Source organism: Paramisgurnus dabryanus, chromosome 20 (genome assembly GCF_030506205.2).
Source record: "Paramisgurnus dabryanus chromosome 20, PD_genome_1.1, whole genome shotgun sequence".
NCBI classification, from domain to species: domain Eukaryota; kingdom Metazoa; phylum Chordata; class Actinopteri; order Cypriniformes; family Cobitidae; genus Paramisgurnus; species Paramisgurnus dabryanus.
Window position 1 is genome coordinate 4,503,295 of NC_133356.1, and position 21,918 is coordinate 4,525,212.

The 21,918-nt window shown below is 39.1% G+C and overlaps 1 protein-coding gene across 11 annotated transcripts in view; it reads right to left on the minus strand.

Annotated features, from left to right (window-relative positions):
* lrrfip2 (leucine rich repeat (in FLII) interacting protein 2) overlaps positions 1 to 21,918 on the minus strand; it is a 43,452-nt gene that overhangs the window by 5,962 nt on the left and 15,572 nt on the right. Inside the window, exons 7-24 of one of the 11 annotated variants that reach the window (XM_065296090.2) lie at positions 21,725 to 21,808; positions 21,229 to 21,273; positions 21,022 to 21,084; positions 20,791 to 20,877; positions 20,613 to 20,666; positions 18,084 to 18,131; positions 17,938 to 17,994; positions 16,723 to 16,794; positions 16,452 to 16,565; positions 14,190 to 14,231; positions 9,121 to 9,255; positions 7,976 to 8,047; positions 5,953 to 6,123; positions 5,272 to 5,364; positions 4,968 to 5,060; positions 768 to 869; positions 175 to 307; positions 38 to 87 (exon numbers count right to left, since the gene is read on the minus strand). In XM_065296090.2, coding sequence (XP_065152162.1) covers positions 38 to 87; positions 175 to 307; positions 768 to 869; positions 4,968 to 5,060; positions 5,272 to 5,364; positions 5,953 to 6,123; positions 7,976 to 8,047; positions 9,121 to 9,255; positions 14,190 to 14,231; positions 16,452 to 16,565; positions 16,723 to 16,794; positions 17,938 to 17,994; positions 18,084 to 18,131; positions 20,613 to 20,666; positions 20,791 to 20,877; positions 21,022 to 21,084; positions 21,229 to 21,273; positions 21,725 to 21,808 — 1,515 coding nt within the window. The remainder of the gene's footprint in view (positions 1 to 37; positions 88 to 174; positions 308 to 767; positions 870 to 4,967; positions 5,061 to 5,271; positions 5,365 to 5,952; positions 6,124 to 7,975; positions 8,048 to 9,120; positions 9,256 to 14,189; positions 14,232 to 16,451; positions 16,566 to 16,722; positions 16,795 to 17,937; positions 17,995 to 18,083; positions 18,132 to 20,612; positions 20,667 to 20,790; positions 20,878 to 21,021; positions 21,085 to 21,228; positions 21,274 to 21,724; positions 21,809 to 21,918) is intronic. The other 10 variants (XM_065296091.2, XM_065296092.2, XM_065296093.2 and 7 more) reach the window with 10 other exon arrangements.

Here is a 21,918-nt window from a genome sequence, read left to right on the forward strand (position 1 = left end):
TTAAAATATGAAAAGCAGAAGTATTTATCATTCATACCTGTGCCAAAAGTTCATCCTTTTCATCTGCAAGCTTTCGTAGTCTTACATCTGGAGTATACACACAAAAAAGATGTGTTATCATGTCATTGCTGCACACTGCAGTAAACATGCATGATAATATATTTGCATGCTCACCCAAAGGTCCATCTCCCGCAGACTCCAGCACCTGCGCTGCCTCCTGTGTTACCACGGTGATACCCGAGGTAGGGGATACGTGGCCTATGTCTCCGTTAGGCATGTCCTCAGGTATGATGACAAGGCCATGTTTCTGTGAGAGACAGAAAATACAATCAGCTCATTCATTTACACTAAAGTAAAAAAGCTCAGTTGATGGTGTCCATCTAAACACAGCAGCTAAGTATGATTGTCACTTCCCCAAAATGAAAATTGTGTCATATTTTACTCGCTCCTAGGTGTATATGACTTTCTTCTTTTAGTCAAACACAGTTGGAGTTATGTTAAATAATATCCTGGCTTTATTCAGCTTTATAATGGCATTGGATGGTGCCCCATTTTTAAAGCTTTAAAAGCGCATCATCCATACAGTCAAAAAATATTAGAGGTGAAGTGATGGGAATCGTGTAAATATTACAAATGTTATACACCTGTACGCATGTTCACGAGAGAGTCGAGGTCAGGTGAAAGGCCCACCGTTACAAAAACCCATCGCTTCACTTCAGTTCTGATCTCAATCTTTAATCTGGTGCGAGACCACATAAAGGACGTACCTCTCCCATTCGGCTTTTCCCCTTGAGGTCAGCCAGTTCACATCTGAGCTCATCTCTTTCATTCCTAATGCAATCAAAGTATTCTTTCTGTCTCTCTAAGGCCTGGCCACACACAGGGCAGGAAAAAGAGAGAAGGAGGGATGAAGAGAGCAGTACAGAGAGAAAGAAAGACAGCAGCAAATACACAGAATGAACAGTGGCATTGGTCATGTTGAGATGGTTGGGTAGTACAGCAAGTGAAGGAGGAAGGCAGGGTAGCGCACACACAAAACACTACTATAGCAATCCTTTATATATTAGTTTGTATTTCATGCGATGAGTATATAAACATAATGAATGTAATATATATTCATGCCACACATAAATACTACTTTTTGGCACTTCTGATGGGCTAAGGAGTATGGGCAGGGCCAAACAGCAGATTTCCGCGGATTTGACAAGCACACATACACATACTTGAGCATGTTTGTCACAGTAACCGTCATTGACAACAAGCACACATACATAGCCTCGCGCATTTGTGAGCGGCATTGACAAGTACAACCTGAGCGTGCTGTTTGCTGTGATTGTTTTTAATGATAGAGAGCACGAACCCTTTGATATTTGAGATGAAGTTAAGCAGATCTTACTTGTCTCTGTCATCTATGTGACGCGACAGTCAGCACATCATCATTTCAAATCCATTAAAGACGAATGCTCTTGTTATGTTTAATATAAAGGTAACATTGCATTGTAAAAATAATACAATTATCTTCATACGTGCTTAATTCATAATGAGAACGTATTAACGCAAGCTATAATATATATAACACTATAAACAATAATATATGTCATTTTATATACAGGGTTCCCACACCTTAGTTAACTTAAAATTTAAGGACCTTTCAAGGACTGTCCAGGTCCAAATTGAAGGACGAAATGTGCGGACACATTTCAAGTGAGAGCAAGGTTACATCGTGTTACCTTTTGAGATACATTGTTACTAGTGATGCACCGATGTATCGGCCGATTTTTGATGAATTTGAAACCATCGGCAATAGCACGAGAAAGGCTGATACCGATTGTTTATTAATTAACCGCATAAAGGCAATGAGTTGCATGTCTGTTGTTCAATTAAAAAGATTTAATGTTCTGGTGTGCACTATACTTAAGCACCGACAGAAAACCTTTGTTGAGCTGGCTCAAATGTCTTGGACAATAAAAGAAACACACCGCACTTTAGTGGGGGAAAAGAAGTCCAACTTTTTTTGAAGTAGCAATATTTATACTCTGTTTAAAGCAATAGCACTGGCATTATTTCTGTTTATTAAAGAAATCCATTATATGTAAAAAAATGAGTTAATGTTGTTCATAAAAGAAATGCTGAATAGCAAAAACCACCTTTGAACGTTGTCATGTTGTCTTATTATATTATGTTGGTTAGTTGAATGTTAAGTAAGGGATAATGTAGAGGCAGCCGGTAGTTATCGGGAAATAAGCCCCGACAGTGTGATCTTGGTCTTGTATCACACTGAAGGGGCTTATTTCCCGATAACTACCGGCTGCCTCTACATTATCCCGCTTATTACACGGCTACTTGCCACATAAGAAAAAAACTGGACATGAATTTGAAACATTTTATTGGCATATTTGTTTTAAATTAACATTTTTATCCTTCCGCGAAACTTTGCACAGATGCATAAAATGATCGTAATACCTTATTAAGATCCTCTGCTTCATACTTGTCTGTCTCCATTTTTTTCTCTTTTAGCCAGTCTTTGAGAAGTTTTAATGCCCATTCTGTATTTTTTTGTGTGTTGGCTTCGTAGCTGTCATGCTCTATTTTGTCAAGTTCAGTCTCAGTAAGCTCTCTGTGTCTTGTAGTTGTTCGTTCTTCTATCCACTGTTTAAATGTTTTGTTTTTTCCGTACATGTTAAAATTAATGTCAAAATGTTGTGGTTGTCCAGTGTTTGTCACAAGATGGCGCCAAACAGTAATCTTTATTGATCTTTATTGGCGCGGAGCGATTTAAATCGTACAAGTAGTACCGGCTATGCGTTATTACTTTGGAGCGGTTATTATTTGAAAAGAACGAACCTGCAAATGTCTCAACTGACCAATCAGAATCAAGCATTCCAGAGAGCCGTGTAATAATTAGATCTAATCCATGTTCAGTGAAAATAATTTGATGCAGAAATAAAGTAGCTAATAGACTGTTGTCTGTTTAAATCGGTATCTGCCCCAAAAAAACCTATCGGTGCATCCCTAATTGTTACAGTTCCCTTTCGAGGGAACTCCCACTGCGTCACTGCGGTGACACTTTGGGGACGCCTCCAGGGGTAAGTGCGTCTGAATGTGTATATAAAATTTAACCAATGGTGAGGCTTAACGACAAAGACAGGGTGACGCGGGAGCCAGGAAGTATATCGCTATCTGAAATATTGCCAAAGACGGAGTTACAGGGACACAGAAAGTAGGGCAAGGGAGACGCAGCGTCTCGTTCCTTTCTCAGGGAACAACAGTTACATACGTAACCAGAGACATTTTCATTTGTCAAACACAACTATGCAAAAAAGCATTTTGGTATGAATCAACATTCGCATACAGAAGATATAAGCATTTAAAGTGAACAGTTTAGCAAGTGTGCTTAAAAAGTCTAGAATTTTTATAATATTATCCTACACTACACAGGGAATAATATGGATTTTTTTTCTGAAAACTTCTTGATAAAATAGATTCAAGCACTTTTAATGACCTGTTTCTATGTATTTATATTTTCAAAAACTTCCCAGGGTCTTGAATTTTTTTCCCCTTGACTTACAAAGTTTTAAGGATTTCAAGAACCCGTGGGAACCCTGTATATACAAACTATAATTCTATCTTGACATGCAAATTATGGTCCAGTTTAATTCAGAGGATTCATTGGTTTGGTGTATTCATTTTCATTAACCTTTAAAAGTAATTATTTTAGATGCAATTTTTTATATTTATAGCTTGAGTTCTCTAATATCTTCTAAAAACATTTAAAATCATTCCGCAAAGTTTCCACAGAAAAGGCAAAAAATGTCCACAGATGGGTAACCCTGCGTATGGGTAACCAGCAGATGGAACTATAGTACAACGACTGAAATGGGCAAAACCATGGGATTTCAGGCAGGTTTGGCACATAATGTGAAGCCAAAACATTTCCATCGCCCTCTGGTGGCTGGCTGCAGTATTGGTCATAAACTTCTCCTTCTCCATGTAAACAAATTTGATGTGAACCAAACTTCAAATATATTTTTCCCTGTTCTTTATTTCTTTTCATGATAGGAATTTGTTTTTCTAATAGTTATTACATGCTTGATTTGTGTTTATGATTGAGTCAAACAGGAAAGTGGGCGGGCCTCATTACCACAGGTCCACCTCACAATCCCAAAACAGACTCTGGCTCTAAATGAAGTCAGCAGCCATTTTTGGATATTTTGGCTTCACTTTTTTTGGACAACACATCCCTTCCATGATCTGTTTGCCTTACTGCCATCTGGAAGACGCTTTAGAGCTCTTAAGACATCTAGATTCAGGAACAGTTTTTATCCAACTGCCATGCAAGAACTGAATTCCCCCCATTTTCAATTACTTTATAGTAATTTTAATAATATTAGAATTAATTTAACACATTTTAATTGGTTTTAGGATTTTATGTTTATATATGTATTTATCTATTGTTGTTTAAGTGATGTTGATGTATTCGTCTGTTCTTTTTCCAGACACTAAATTTTGTTGCATGTTACATGCGATGACAATAAAGGCATTTAATTTAATTTCTTCACAGTGAAAGTCTATGGAGACAAGTCATCGATCTTTTAACAGTCTATGTTTTTTTTTATAAAGGGGTCATACCATGCATATCAATACATACCATTAATACACTTCTAAAATGTAGTTTTTACTCTCCTTATCCTTCAACAACAGTCTCTCCATTACATAGTGATTGAAAGGTTAAAAAAACAACTCTAAAAGTAAAATCAGATGTTCCATGATATGACCTCTTTAAATGCTTACATGCACATAACATCAGTCGCATATAGATCATATATGCATTCAAAGCATGTCAGTCTGACAAAAGTGGAGTTAATGTATGTATAATAGATGTATGTGCATTTCATTCCATTAGGACCATCAGTGAATGCAGTTCATTCCCAAAATCAAGTCAAACAGCATCTCCTAAACCATCCTACCGCAATCTTTTTGTCCTTCCAGTTAACAGTTTCCTGCAGATCAAACACCTCCCTCGTGAGGTTATCTAGATTTTGCAGATTTTTCTGGTTCTCCTGAAGCCGTGTTTTATAAAGCAGAGGCGGAGAAATAGGACAGATTCAAGATAGAAAAAATGAAGCAATGACACAAAACAAATGAAGGAGGAAGAAAAGGAGTGTGGAAGAAACTCTCTCCAGCTTTATTTTAACCTGCTCTACTAAATCTTTTAAAATGTTAAGTTTTTGTTATGTGTTCCAGATAAAGCATTCCTATTTTGGGTTTTACCTCTATGAGTTCATCTCGCTGACGGATGCCCTCCTTTAGCTCCTCCTGTTTGTGCTGCAGTACCGAACATGTGTGCTTCTGCCTCTCTAAGTCCTGTCAATGAAAAACAAAACAAAACAATAAACACATGATGCTCATCTAGAAAGCACAACCAACAAATGGGTTTCCATCACACTGATTTTATGCACATTTTGAAGTGATGGAAACGGCAAATTTCGACTTGCGAAAAAGAGTAAATGCGGATAATGGGAAATGGAAACGCATTTGCAGATTAAAGAAATGCCCCTGATTCCCATTGGTTTGTTTTTCTCTTTATTTCAAATTTTGAAAAGATTCGCTTCATGTTTTTAATGGAAACCCACATTATGTTTACATTAGTGCTTTACTTTTGCTACGCCAACCGAAAGATGACAATAACCAGCCGCAACGATCGTTTAAGCAAAAACATGAAGACTGAACTGCAGGCTTTGCAGAGTTTCAGCAGTTTAAACACTTTTTAAACACATTGTGGGTTTATTTATAACACAAACACCACTAAAACATATGTGACAGTGAGTCATTTTTAAAGTAAAAGTGATTTTATCCCATTACGATAATATTACCCATAACGCATCACTACTATTGCTATGAATAGGGGATATCCTTGGCAAAAAAGCGAGATCATGTGATCAATAAAAGCACCTTTGATTTCTCCTCGTTTTCCCTGCGCAGCTCTGACATTTGCTCCTCCATCTCCTCGATGACGTCTTTAAGCGTGTCCACCTGGTAGATGAGGTTTGACTTCTCATTGTCCAGCTGCGCATTTGAAACCATGGCCTTTTTGTACTTCTCGTCCACTTCTGACAGAGAATCCTGATGACAGGAAGGAAAACACCTTAACACAAAACGACTGGAATTGATGCCCAACATGCTACAGAAATATTATAATAGCCAACAACAAACCACACACTGAGCACTGCACTTAAGATTAGAGTCAAATGTGAAATGCACACGATTACAGAAGATACAAAACAACGTTATTCAGCATAAACAAATGGTATTGCTGTCAAACTTTACTACTGTATGCAGAATTAATTTTAAATCATAGCCAATAAGATGTATTAACTGGCACCATCTCTGAAATGATCATCAGGCCACCTGGAAACAAATGTTGTACTGTAAATATAACTTTTTCTGAGTAATGTTGGCAAAATACATACATTTTTATGCTATAATATACACTCACCTAAAGGATTATTAGGAACACCATACTAATACTGTGTTTGACCACCCTTTTGCCTTCAAAACTTCCTTACTTCTACGTGGCATTGATTCAACAAGGTGCTGAAAGCATTCTTTAGAAATGTTGGCCCATATTGATAGGATAGCATCTTGCAGTTGATGGAGATTCGTGGGATGCACATCCAGGGCAGGAAGCTCCCTTTCCACCACATCCCAAAGATGCTCTATTGGGTTGAGATCTGGTGACTGTGGGGGCCATTTTAGTACAGTGAACTCATTGTCATGTTCAAGAAACCAATTTGAAATGATTCGAGCTTTGTGACATGGTCCATTATCCTGCTGGAAGTAGCATTTAGAGGATGGGTACATGGTGGTCATAAAGGGATGGACATGGTCAGAAACAATGCTCAGGTAGGCCGTGGCATTTAAACGATGCCCAATTGGCACTAAGGGGCCTAAAGTGTGCCAAGGAAACATCCCCGACACATTACACCACCACCACAAGCCTGCACAGTGGTAACAAGGCATGTTCTCATTCCGTTTATGCCAAATTCTGACTCTACCATCTGAATGTCTCAACAGAAATCGAGACTCATCAGACCAGGTAACATTTTTCCAGTCTTCAACTGTCCAATTTTGGTGAGCTTGTGCAAATTGTAGCCTCTTTTTGCAATTTGTAGTGGAGATGAGTGGTACCCGGTGGGGTCTTTTGCTGTTGTAGCCCATCCGCCTCAGGTTGTGCGTGTTGTGGCTTTACAAATGCTTTGCTGCATACCTCTGTTGTAACGAGTGGTTATTTCAGTCAAAGTTGCTCTTCTATCAGCTTGAATCAGTCGGCCCATTCTCCTCTGACCTCTAGCATCAACAAGGCATTTTTGCCCACAGAACTGCCACACACTGGATATTTTTCCCTTTTCACACCATTCTATGTAAACCCTAGAAATGGTTGTGTGTTCAAATCCCAGTAACTGTGGAGATTGTGAAATACTCTGGCACCAACAACTATGCCATGCTCAAAATTGCTTAAATCACCTTTCTTTCCCATTCTAACATTCAGTTTGGAGTTCAGGAGATTGTCTTGACCAGGACCACACCCCTAAATGCATTGAAGCAACTGCCATGTGATTGGTTGATTAGATAATTGCATTAATGAGAAATTGAACACGTGTTCCTAATAATCCTTTAGGTGAGTGTATATCAGATGTAGATTTTTCAGTATACATAAGACTACAGCTGAAATGTGCAGATAAATGCTGAACTTTAATAACACACATCTCCATCGTCTCCTTAAACAGCAGTGGGGAGTCAGTCAGGACTTCCACATGAAGTCCACATCTCCAGGCAACCCTCGTGAGGTGAACGTGACTGTTTATAGAGCTAATGTAGTGAAAGAAAGACTCATGCAAGACTCATGCGAGTGCTAAGAATCTGGTGGGTTAGTGGAGGATGAGGGAAAGCATGCGGTGAGCTCAGGACCCTCTACCTTCAGCTCTTTAAGACCCTGCATGTATCGGCCCTCTACATCCTGAATCTGGTCCTTTAGATCATAGATGTCCTGTTGAAATGGAGGAATGAATCATGGGAAAAGTTTGGCATTCAAGAAAGGTCAGAGCGATGACCTCTGATTGTACAATTACACAAATGTAAGGAGACGGAGAGAGGCTCACAAAGGCAGACGAGTAATGAAAACACAAACACAAAAAGACAGACAAGAAATGAATGCATTAACAAGGAGAGAAGTAATACTGGTAAATCAACTAAATGCATTCCTCTAAATTGATCAGATAGGCAACATTCCAAGTGTGCGGATATTTAGTGTAACAGCTCTGGAAAACTTCTGTGTGCTTCATGGCATTCCAGACAGGTTACCAATCTCTGTGCTGCTTGATGACGGTTTTAAAACAATTATTGTGAAGCAAAAATAGGCCATATTTTATTTTCCATTTTATTATTCTCTATTACTTATATGCAACAGTTCTATAAACAAGATGAGATTAATATCAGATTGTGAAATGTGCAAAAGAGCATGTAATTTTGATACTATGTGTTCATTTTATATCCAACCTCAGCAAGACATGAAGCTCATCATTAAACAGTCTGCATTAAAGGAAAACACCACCGTTTTTCAATATTTTACTATGTTCTTACTTCAACTTAGGCAAAATAATAAATGCATATCTTTTTTCAATGCGTGCACTTTAAATCTTTATATAGAGTATCGTGACTGTGTTATCATTTAGCCTAGCCCCATTCATTCCTTAGGATCCAAAGAGGGATGAATTTAGAAGCCACCAAACACTTCCATGTTTTCCTTATTTAAAGACTGTTACATGAGAAGTTACACGAGTACGTATGGTGGCACAAAATAAAACTTTTGTTTGGAGCCATAGGAATGAATGGGGCTAGGCTAAATGCTAACACAATCAAGAAGCGCTGTACATAGATTAAAAGTGCACGCATTGAAAAAAGATAGGCATGTATTAATTCATCTAAGTTGAGATAAAAACGTAGTAAAATATTTAAAAAAAAAAACGGTGGTGTTTTCTTTTAAATCTTTCAGTAAATAAATGATGACTGTGTTTTTGTGTTTGTAACAGCATCTCTTATGCAGCGAACAAACATCATTACCTTTAATTCACTGAAAGAAGACTCAGCATCCATAATGAGGCTTCCAGCATCTCCACTGCCTCGTCTAGATGAACTTCCCCCTAGAGATGCCAGAGCAGCTGCTGACAGGGACGGGGTGGCATTTCGAGATGAAGGCTACAACATGAATGAGAATAGGACCTTTACAATTACACAATTTTGCCTACCACTTAAAATGTCATACAAATAACTGCGTTTTTATTTTGTTTAAGCTGGATACTGTAAATACACATACATTTTATTCAGTCACCTTAATATTATATTAGTGACAAAAAATTTCTGTTTACTTTAATTAGTGGTGCTTGCATTTATGCAAGGCATCACTATTATTATTGCTCATACTTATTATTAGTGGTGCTTGCATTTATGCAAGGCATCACTATTATTATTGCTCATACTTATTATTATTATTTTTATTATATCTTATTATTCTTATGTCTGCACACTTTTTCGGCGCGTAACTCGTCCCACACGGTTTGTCGTAGACCCATAAATTAGGGCTCAAATCGACCGGCTTATTGAGGAGAGGTGTGCTATGACTTTTATAAGCGATCGGGTGCAGGATTTCCGAAAGGGGGGCGAAAAACCACCCAAAAAATCCCATTGACTTAACATTGCGCCCAACTTTGACGAGTCATAGCTCCGCTCGAGGATTTTGTAGAAACATGTGGGTTACAACATTTGAAGAGGGTGGTAGGCTCTGTAAGAACATGGATCACAATGGGGTGTAAGTTGTACCCCTGGGGTGTAAGAGGTGCCCAAAAGTGCCCCAATGAAAAGTCAATGGGGCAAAATCCCATAGACTTACCATTGCAAAAATTTTGACGGGTCATAGGTCCGAGCCAGGATTTCATAGAAACATGTGGGTTACTAAATTTGAAGAGGGTGCTAGACTCTGTCAGGACGTCCCCCACAATGGGGTGTAAGGTTACCATAGCAACCATTTTGGGCACCCTAGCAACCTATACCATAGACTGCCATTATAAAATGCCCGGATGGATATCTTTGCACCACAGTGTCATAGAGACATGGGGGTGGGCTCATTTTACTCAGGCATCCAATCAGTCTCTCAGGATCCTTACAGACTTACTAAGCCACGCCCCTAGCAACCACTTTTGAGCACCCTAGCAACATAAAATACAAACAGTTATATCTCGGCATCAGAACATCGTAGAGACACGGGGGTTGGACCGTTTTACTTGTGACTAGGGGTGTAACAATTGGGCACATCATTGGCCACTCCCAAGCCACGCCCCTAGCAACCAAATTTGAGCACCCTAGCAACCGAATAAACAAAGCCTTATATCTCCGCATCAGAACATCGTAGAGACACGGGGTTTGGACCGTTTTACTTGTGACTCGGAGTGTAATCACTGGGCACATCATTGGCCACTCCCAAGCCACGCCCCTAGCAACCAAATACAGTACCCTAGCAACAGAGTAAACAAAGCCTTATATCTCCGCATCAGAACATCGTAGAGACACGGGGGTTGGACCGTTTTACTTGTGACTCGGAGTGTAATCACTGGGCACATAATTGGCCACTCCCAAGCCACGCCCCTAGCAACCAAATACAGTACCCTAGCAACAGAGTAAACAAAGCCTTATATCTCCGCATCAGAACATCGTAGAGACACGGGGGTTGGACCGTTTTACTTGTGACTCGGAGTGTAATCACTGGGCTCATCATTGGCCACTCCCAAGCCACGCCCCTAGCAACCAAATACAGTACCCTAGCAACAGAGTAAACAAAGCCTTATATCTCCGCATCAGAACATCGTAGAGACATGGGGGTTGGACCGTTTGACTCATAACTCGAAGGGTAATCACTAGTGGATGCCATTTTTTTCCCTAGCAACCAAATACAGTACCCTAGCAACAGAGTAAACAAAGCCTTATATCTCCGCATCAGAACATCGTAGAGACATGGGGGTTGGACTTTTTGACTCATAACTCGGAGGGTAATCATTAGTTGATCCCATTTTTTTCCCTAGCAACCAAATACAGTACCCTAGCAACAGAGTAAACAAAGCCTTATATCTCCGCATCAGAACATCGTAGAGACACGGGGTTGGACCGTTTGACTCATTACTCGGAGGGTAATCACTAGTGGATGCAATTTTTTTCCCTAGCAACCAAATACAGTACCCTAGCAACAGAGTAAACAAAGCCTTATATCTCCGCATCAGAACATCGTAGAGACATGGGGGTTGGACTGTTTGACTCATAACTCGGAGGGTAATCACTAGTGGATCCCATTTTTTCCCTAGCAACCAAATACAGTACCCTAGCAACAGAGTAAACAAAGCCTTATATCTCCGCATCAGAACATCGTAGAGACACGGGGGTTGGACCGTTTGACTCATGACTCGGAGGGTAATCACTAGTGGATGCAATTTTTTCCCTAGCAACCAGATACAGTACCCTAGCAACAGAGTAAACAAAGCCTTATATCTCCGCATCAGAACATCGTAGAGACACGGGGGTTGGATCGTTTGACTTTTGGCTTGGAGTATAATCATAAATTGTCCCACGAAACTTGCCACGGCAAGCACCACTCACATTTTCTTCAGGAAATGTACCTATCTAGTTATTATATCTTATTATTCTTATGTCTGCACACTTTTTCGGCGCGTAACTCGTCCCACACGGTTTGTCGTAGACACACGAAAGAGGGCTCAAATTGACCGGATTATTGAGGAGAGGTGTGCTATGACTTTTATAAGAGATCGGGTGCAGGATTTCCGAAAGGGGGGCGAAAAACCACCCGAAAAATCCCATTGACTTAACATTGGGCCGAACTTTGACGGGTCATAGCTCCGCTCGAGGATTTGGTAGAAACATGTGGGTTATAACATTTGAAGAGGGTGGTAGGCTCTGTAAGAACATACATCACATTGGGGTGTTAGTTGTACCCCTGGGGTGTAAGAGGCACCCGAAATTTCCCATTGACTTATAATGGGGCAGGAAACATGCCCATATAAGGGAATAAAAAAGTTCCAGATGGAATATCTTCGCTTTACAATGTCGTAGAGACATGGGGGTGGGCTCATTTTACTCAGACATCCAATCAATTTATCAGGATAGTCCCAGAGCTATTAAGCCACGCCCCTAGCAACCACTTTTAAGCACCCTAGCAACATAAAATTCAAACAGTTTTATCTAGGCATCAGAACATCGTAGAATAACGGGGGTTGGATCGTTTTACTCGTGACTCGGAGGGTAATCACTGGCCACATCATTGGCCACTCCCAAGCCACGCCCCTAGCAACCAAATGTGAGCACCCTAGCAACAGAGTAAACAAAGCCTTATATCTTCGCATCAGAACATCGTAGAAAAACGGGGGTTGGACCGTTTTACTTGTGACTCGGAGTGTAGCAACTGGTCACATCATTGGCCACTCCCAAGCCCCACCCCTAGCAACCAAATACAGTACCCTAGCAACAGAGTAAACAAAGCCTTATATCTTCGCATCAGAACATCGTAGAAACACGGGGGTTGGACCGTTTTACTTGTGACTCGGAGTGTAGCAACTGGTCACATCATTGGCCACTCCCAAGCCCCGCCCCTAGCAACCAAATACAGTACCCTAGCAACAGAGTAAACAAAGCCTTATATCTCAGCATCAGAACATCGTAGAGACACGGGGGTTGGACCGTTTGACTCATGACTCAGAGTGTAATCACTATGGGATGCCAATTTTTTCCCTAGCAACCAAATACAGTACCCTAGCAACCAAATAAACAAAGCCTTATATCTCTGCATCAGAACATCGTAGAGACACGGGGGTTGGACCATTTTACTTTTGGCTTGGAGTATAATCATAAATTGTCCCCCGAAACTTGCCACGGCAAGCACCACTCACATTTTCTTCAGGAAATGTACCTATCTAGTTACTATTAATATTCAATACTGTGTTAAAATATCTGTAATCGTCACAATGAAAAAAAAATTCTAAGTTTTTCTACATAGTCATGATTGCATCAGATGGTCCTTATTATGTGTTTATGTAACAATTACTAAAGGCCTGTGATAAAATAAAAATCTATAAAAACATTAACAATGAACAAAAGCTTATGCCGCCTTTCCTCTGCACACGACATTTGGACACGACTGTCGGATTTCGCCCCCTAGTGGCAATCATAATAAACTTTCGGTTTGATCGTAAATCCGTGCCAACTTGGGAAAGAAGCTTATTCCAGTAAAGCAGTGCAAGAGAATGTGTTCAATGAATATTTACCATAGTGTCATAAATAAATGAATGCAAATAAATGAAACAACAAACAGCTATGCATGCACAACAAAGGACTAGCAATAGGTTTGTAAAGAGCTTAGATGCTAAACCCGCTAAGTGCATCTGGCATGATTTCATGTTAATTAGGATTTTTTAACATACTCAATGGATTTTGCCATTATTTTTGAATGACCTAATTAAGCAGATTTGATGCGCAAGTATTTGCCGAACGCATAAGTACAAGTTGAGAGCATTCGGGTAAAGTGATTGTCTCATTTTTAACAAAGGTGGCGTTTAGCAGCATTTGCATCTAAACTCTTCATATGGAGACAAGATTTTTACTTTAATCAGTATTTAATCATTTAAAAAATAATAATAATAATTTTAATCTTGTTCACAGTGTATTGATTTGAATATGTTAAAATACATCACTCCCGGTTGTGTCGGTGGGTTACATGTGGCCTAGTTGCACAAGTTCGATTTTTATTAACACTCAAAAGCTCATATTGCATCAACAATATCACGTTTACAGATGATCGCACCCCAAACATCCCTTATACCACTCTCCATAGAAAATAAATTACTTGTGGTTTATAGGCTGTTGTTTGTCATATGCAATGGAAAGGTGGCATCTTAGATTGATTAGGGGAAAGTATTGAAGCTCTGTTTAAATTTGAAAATAGGCATTTTAACTAGACACCAGAAACAGAATGTCTCTTAATAAAAGCAGAATTAATTTAACATAAGCGAGTTATTATAAAGTAATAATCTGAACACATTTTACAAGGGGAAGACAAACATTTATTTTTCTCTTACCCGACTGTAGTCTACAAACTGCTTCTCACATTTCTCATCCAGCTGAAAAAAAAAGAAAAACTATTATTAGAAACAAACTAGGTGTATCTTAAACAGTTATCGACTGGGTTTTGGCTTCATCCTAAAAATAAGAGACAGAATAAGGTGAATAAAACAAACAGCCGTTTCAGAAGCATGATTTCAAACCACGTCATGCCACACAACGCTTACCTTCACATATTCCAACCCCAAACATTCTGAGTCAGGGCTCTGCCGACACTTCATCAAAAGTCTTTGCTTTAAAACCAAACATTGACAGACATAAACACAAGACGTGCTTACGACTACAAATATAAAGGAATGTTCTTCCAGTGTTACGATTAAGCAATCCAGTGTGAATTAGCTTGTCGTACTTGTTGGAAGGTAAGGTTAACTAAATAATGCACTGGATTAAATAAATAAATAAATAAAAATAATAATTTTGGCGTAATAATCAGTCACTTTTCTGCTGTAACATGGCAATCGCAACTTTTAATTTTTCCATCGGTCTTAGTACACGATGTTACTACAGAATAGTGAAGTTTTAAATAGGAAAAATATCATTTTAGAGCGCAATGCTAATTGTCTAATCAGATTCAATGAATTATGCTAAGCTATGCTAAAAGTGCTAGCGCCAGACCCGGAGATCATCAATGGATTCCAAAACTGTAAGAATCAAATGTTTAACTCTAGGGAAGCTGGAAAATGAGCATATTTTCAAAATAAAATGAAGTGTCCCTTTTAGTCGATTATGCTTAATAAACCGATAATGTGTGGGGTCATGTAAATGCGTAAAAGTGTTTCTTTAAGCACAAACCGATCGGCACAGGTAGTTTTACTCATTACCCTGATTTTGTATTGCATGTAAACACCTTAATCGGCATTCTTGCAGTATTGTCCATGTCTCCGCATGTGACGTTATTTTTTCAACTAAGCAAGCGCAAAGTAATGCATAAAAGTCTGCGCACGACTTATAGATTAAGACAGATTCCCCGCCAGCTTTTTGAGCGACTAGGCAGTGTGCTACAGGCAGTGACGTCACGGTCTGCGAGAAACCTGACAAATCTCAGAATTAGGGATGCTTAACGATTAATCGCGATTAATCGATAGCAGAATAAAAGTTTTTGTTTACATCATATATGTGTGTGAACTGTGTATAATAATTATGTATATATAAATATGCACACATGCATGTATAATTGTAAGAAAAAAAAATATTTATATATTAGGTATTTATATTTATATATAATATAAATTATAAATAAATATACAAATGTATATACACATGTAAACATTTCTTAAATATATACATGCATGTGTGTGCATGCATTTATTTATACAAAGTTATTATATACAGTTCACACATATACACTCTAAAAAACAAACGGTGCTATATAGCACCAAAACAGTTGCTTTGGATCGTAACGATAGAAGAACCATTTTTAGTGCCATATAGCACCGGTGAAGAACCAGTGAAGCACCAGTGAAGCACCTGTGTAGAACCATATAGTGCTATGTAGAACCATATGTGGTGCTATATGGCCCCTATATGGTTCTACACTGGTGCTTCACTGGTGCTTCACTGGTGCTTCACTGGTTCTTCACCGGTGCTATATGGCACTAAAATGGTTCTTCTATCGTTACGATCCAAAGCAATTGTTTTGGTGCTATATAGCACCGTTTGTTTTTTTAGAGTGTATATGATGTAAACAAAAACTTTTATTCTGCTATCGATTAATCGCGATTAATCGTTAAGCATCCCTACTCAGAATACTGCGTAAATGCAGTTTTCTGCAAAGCCGATTTAAAAACATGAAAACAGGTTTTTATAATAAGCAAATGTTTGCTAGTTTCCCACTTATTCTTTGCATGTAAAACGCACTCAATAATAATAATAATAATAATAAAATATATTTAAAAAAATTAAAATTTACATTATTTTTGGGAAAAGAAACAATCTCTCTCTCTCTTTGTCTGACCAGTCTCTCTGCTATCTGCATTGACCTAAAACTCTGACTATGCATAACTTTTTGAAGTATTAAAATCATTCAATTATTGCAAATCATTGCAAGGTGTATTGCGATATGAGCCGTTCCGGTATCCTGGTGAAATCGGTATATCTTGCTGTCCTAATCGCTGTAATAAACCATGCAAAGTCAAATAATTGTAATAACTTCCAATGTTCTTTAGTGCTCACATCAAACTGTTAGACTTCATGCAGTAACTAATACGGTCTTGACTTACACTGTCCAGATCAGGAATACTCAGATCATCGAGATCAGACACAATGCTGCCCCTGCGATTAGAGCGGCTGAAATAATCAGCCGCCGTCTCGGAGAGCTCAGAGAAATCAGATGACTACAGTACACACAGATGTCACAGATCACGAGAAAAAGAAAGAAAAGAATGGAAATGTGCAAACGAACAGTTGGATTTGTGTTATATTATTTATCTATTGATAGCAAAATCTGCATTGTTTGGTCTGATCAAGGTCACAGTTTCTATTCTTGCTCACCACACTATCACTTCTCCCACGTTGACGGCGGCCTTGGGGCATAGTGTTGGATGAATCGTCATCAGATGATGACTAAAAAAAGTTTAAAATACAGCGTGATTTTTAGACAGAAGCAAGATGCATGCATAGCGCACAGCAAAGGATTTTTGAATAAAAAAAGAAATAAATGATTTAAAAAAAACAGTTTTTGTCATAGTATTAGTGAAATAAGTCTTTAAACAATGTCAACATGACACAAAAGATGTTTTGGCAAACGCACCACACAAGTAACAAAGGCACCATCTGCCTTGCTGCCACACCTTCAGACAACAAAAACCCCACCAGTACCCAAAAGATTCAGCTAACAAGTTTCAATTTGCATTTGCAATGATTTTAGATTCATTGTTCTGTGTGAGTGTTTAAAGAGGAAGCGTGTGCCACTAGAAGAACCCAAAGGAAATGCAAAAATAACTAGATTTACAGAGGAAAATGCGAGTAATGCTTAAAGTGGGTGGTTTCCAGGCTTTACCAAGATGTTGTTTTAGTGCAGGGTTCCAGACTAGGAGCACTGTAGCCCCCGACTAAACATTTTAGGAGCGCATGCAGTAAATTTAGGGGTACATCTTAACCTTAATAAGATCCTTGTGGTCAAATAAGCTCCTATAAAGTAAAAGCACATCTGTTCACAAACAAGCCATCAATGATGTCCACAGCACAAACAGAAGTCCTTAAACACACGCCATTGGCTGAGTCACAAGATTACATAGATCAATATTTGAAATCTTTACACCTTTAGGGGCGATTCACATTTTGCATCTCTTACAAGCACAAATAAGTATATGTAAGCATGCTCAAATAGTGAGCGACGCAATTGCGACGTGCCCATGGTGCAATGCATTATTTTTCCAGGTGTGGTGGCACCGCAGCCATTTGAAAATCCTTCAACTTTTCAAAATGCTGCGTCGACAACACATTGGAAAGAAGACGTGGACACGAAATGTGAACCGCCCCTGCACACAAACACTGTTAGGAAACAATCAAAATAAACTCAACACATGACGTTTAATTTCTATGGTTTTATCCATGCTGACTAGGGTGAGCGAATTATTTGACTGGAAACACTCGTTCGCAGTATATATAAACACACGCTGGCGTTTCAGAAACAACACATGCGTGAGCAGCTGCTGTGCCATGCTGCAGTACTGCGCTGTTTCAGTGGACACATGCGACGCTCACCACAGGACTGCTGCGGGTGGAACTGGCACAAGAAGAGTACCAGCTGCATTCAGAGGGCTGTGGAGAAAAATACTGACCGCTGAGCTAAAGCTGGGATGATATGATTATTATTTCAGTACAAAAGCTTTCAGTCTGGTCTCACTTACTGCTCTGGAACTATATGAACTGTATTGACCATCATCACATATAGATGCCTGTGGACAAAGACAGGAGTGCCTTAAAAACATTACCAGTCAAATCAGCCATCATTTCCCTAATCAATGGTGTCACATTTCAGATTATTGAACGAAAAGTACACCATGATTTACTCATCCCATGTATATGACTATTGTCTTTCAGATGAACATAATTTAAGTTATATTAGAAAACTTTATAATAATGCTCTCGATTTTGACACCCAAAAAAGTTCACCCAAAAGTGCATTGCCATCGGAAGCAAAGCGATTTTGTAACTAAAACACTGATATTCATAAATCATAACTTAATAAATTATAATAACTAGCATCCGCGAACGGCCTACCCACTTGAGAGAGTGGTCTTTTAGTGTAAAAGGCACAAACCCGCTATGCCTCATATGCTAAAGCCCAATTTATACTTCTGCGTCGAGTGTACACTGTCAACTATGCATAGTCGCCTACCCTACGCTGTAGCCTAAGCCATAGCCTTAACTCCTTCCTTCAGGTAAAAAAAAAATCAACAGTCGCATTACGTTTTTCTGTTTGTGATGGTAAAAACAAAGATGGACCAAGTTGAGACCAAAAGTTGCTGTCTATTTGATGCCATCACTGCTGATGCTTCTCCAACAATGTACTCATATTTTGCATCGATACTTTAGGTTATACCAGTAGCACCCCCTCAAAACTGGCTACTAGCGTGTCTGCGTGAACAATGACGCAAAAGTATAAATGAAACTGACGAGATTTCTGAAGCAGAAATCAATACTGATATACTGCTAGGGATGCTCCGATCGATTGGCTGCCAATCGGTATCGGCCGTTAACGGCATTAAATGACTCGATCGGTGCAAGCTAAATCTGCCGATTTCATAAACCGATCTTTCTGTTTACTTTGTCATCAAAAGGATCCTGAATGCTGCTGCAATTAGACCCATTTTTTACGTAGCGCGAGCATTTTTACAACCTGTTGCTCATGTGCGAAGTGCAGATTTGTATTTCTCTATCTGCTTTTACAGAGATATGCGTATTTTCTATGCGGACGCGCTCCGGTCAACAACGCGACGCGTCTTCACATCCCCATCAAACAGCGTATACAACACATATCCATCGCGGACAATTCAGCTTAAAAAAAAAAAACGTTATCGGAATCGTTATCGGCCGATCACGAAGATCACAAATCGGTTATCGGTATCGGCTGCAAAAATCCTGATAGGAGCATCCCAAACGCAATGATTTTGTACAAAAATCATTGATCTGAAAAGCACTGTGTCCCTAATTGGCCAACTTATCTGTATGTTGTGATTGGCCTGAATACTTCTGATGTCAGCCGGAAATATGACGCTCTTGTTTGAAAGATTTGCTCACAATGCAATGCTAACAGGAGTTAACTTACAGGCTGTGAGTCAAAGCGAGAGGAATTATGATAATGTCGGTCTTGTCCACGTCAACCGGCCCAGGAACTAAACTGTTGCCTACAATCCGTGTGTTTGTTGTAGTCCAAGAAAAGAGATTTACGTTGGGGATGATAACTCGCGTGATCATTTACCTTGGTGTTTGTACCTTTTGCATATTGTTAACAGGTACTAATACACACACACCAAAGGAAACGTAAAATCGTGAATCGGATGATAGTTGCTCTTTAACTCTTTCACCACCAGCGTTTTTAAAAAAGTTGCCAGCCAGCGCCAGCGTTTTTCATGATTTTCACCAAAGTTTAATGCCTTCCAGAAAATGTTTTTCTTTAAATATATAAACATACAATATACCAAATGAAAGAACAGACCCTCTGCTTTCAATAAAAAAAAAAACGTTTCATCCTACCTTCAGTGGTTCTTTTGTAATCAGCTTTTGAATATGGGTAGGTTTCTGCAAAAACACCACATTTTGAGCAAAAAGCAGAGATAATTCCATTTTTGTGACGGACTTTTCATAGAGATCCCATTCAGAGCGATCTTTAAAACAGACACGGACATGCAGCCGCTTGCCATAGGGCAATACTTCCGGGTTTAAAGTTGCGGAAGGGTAATAGCGGTATTGCGGAAAGACAGAAAATCTGGCGGGGAAAGAGTTAAATATGAATATTATTATCACAAAATCGCATATACATTGCAGTCTTATATAACTTTGAATGTGTTCACCTGAAAGAAGATAGTCAAACACCTAGGATGGCTTAAGGGTGTGTAAATCATGGGGTAATTTTTTATTTTTTGTCGAGCTATTCCTTTAACTATTGGGAAAAATATCATTATAAACCAACCACTTAAAACATATGAGGAGCTCAAATGCAAAAGCAGGCTGTTCAGAAATAGCGGGAGATAAATAGGGTTTTACACCTGAGCTCTTCATATATTACATGGAAACAGAAATACAAACTAACTCTGTTCCAGTTTAGATGAATAGAGACTAATAGAGATCATTTGAGAAACAGCTGATGTAGGAGAGGCCTATACATCAAAACCTTATGCCTACATGAGCACATAACAGATAAAGATGAGACTGACCACACTATAGCTGCGCGTCAGACCTGTGGTACTGCTGCTGGATACTACTGGAGTCTGTGGGTCCAACAAGCAACAGATATTACAATGCTAATACTTTAGGACACAAGGTCGAAATTCACTTTGTAAATATGCTTTCTGAACACGCGAGTAGAAAGAAGAGTTTTATAAGCAGACAAACCCGTGGCGTATACGTAGAGATGGAAGAGGATATAGGCTTGGAGTTTTTTAAGCTGCTGTAGTTCCTTTGGTCATGATACAATCCAGTCTAAGGGAATGGTACACAGCAGTATAAAGTAAACACAGATGTCTGAAGGACTCCAACGTGGCCATATGTTTGGTGCTCTAAGCAAGTTTATAATTATCTGTTTATAATGATGCAAAAACTAGCAGAATATTTATCAGCACTGACCAGAAGGTCCTTTTTGGAGCTACTGCCAACAGGTTTTTTGTGAAGGTCATTATATACAGAGCTCTGGAAAAGAAGAGCATTAACATGAATCCTGGCCGAAGACACAAGATCCAAATCTGACTCTTTTTTTACATCCCGATCAAACTTGAGCATTACACAAAAGTCTTAAAAACTACAAATATGTTGGATGACCACATTGATACATACAGTGGAGTAGGAGCTCTTCAAAGATGAACTACTGGAGACACCGGACTGCAGAGAAAACCACAGTCAACCCACATCTATCCTGGATATCAAAACCGAGAAACCCATGCCATGTGCACTATTAAGGGTGGATTACAACAAATCACACCAAACTGTCAGACCAAACTAGCCTATCTGTCTGTGTTAAAGCTACGGTGTTAGAGAAAGCTTCAAAAACATCAAAAACTGCGCCAGTCACCGAAGGTCACAAACATTTAACACTGAATCTATTCTGTATTGCAACCGGCATGCAAATCAAATTTGGGTTAGAGAACTTTATTTGTGTGTTAGATATCAATTATTGGAGCAAAGAAAGTGAGTATATCGTCTAAATTAGTGTGCATGCCTCCTTGTAAAACCACAAAAAAGAAATAAACTGACAATGTAACAGAAACACACACACTGTAACGCAATGCCTGCTGAAAAACACACAAACATTAAAACCCACACAGTGACGTACCACCAAGTCTCTTCTCCTGGAGGAACTGACCCGACTGGAGCGATGAGACGAACTATTCAGGTCTCTTAGAGAAGATGAATTTGACTTTAAAAGTAGAGAGAAATCCAACAGGCAAACATTCACTTAAAATTTCCATGGCATGACGAAGCAGTGTATTCGAGTTTATCAATTTGCCGAATGAGATGTTACCTCAA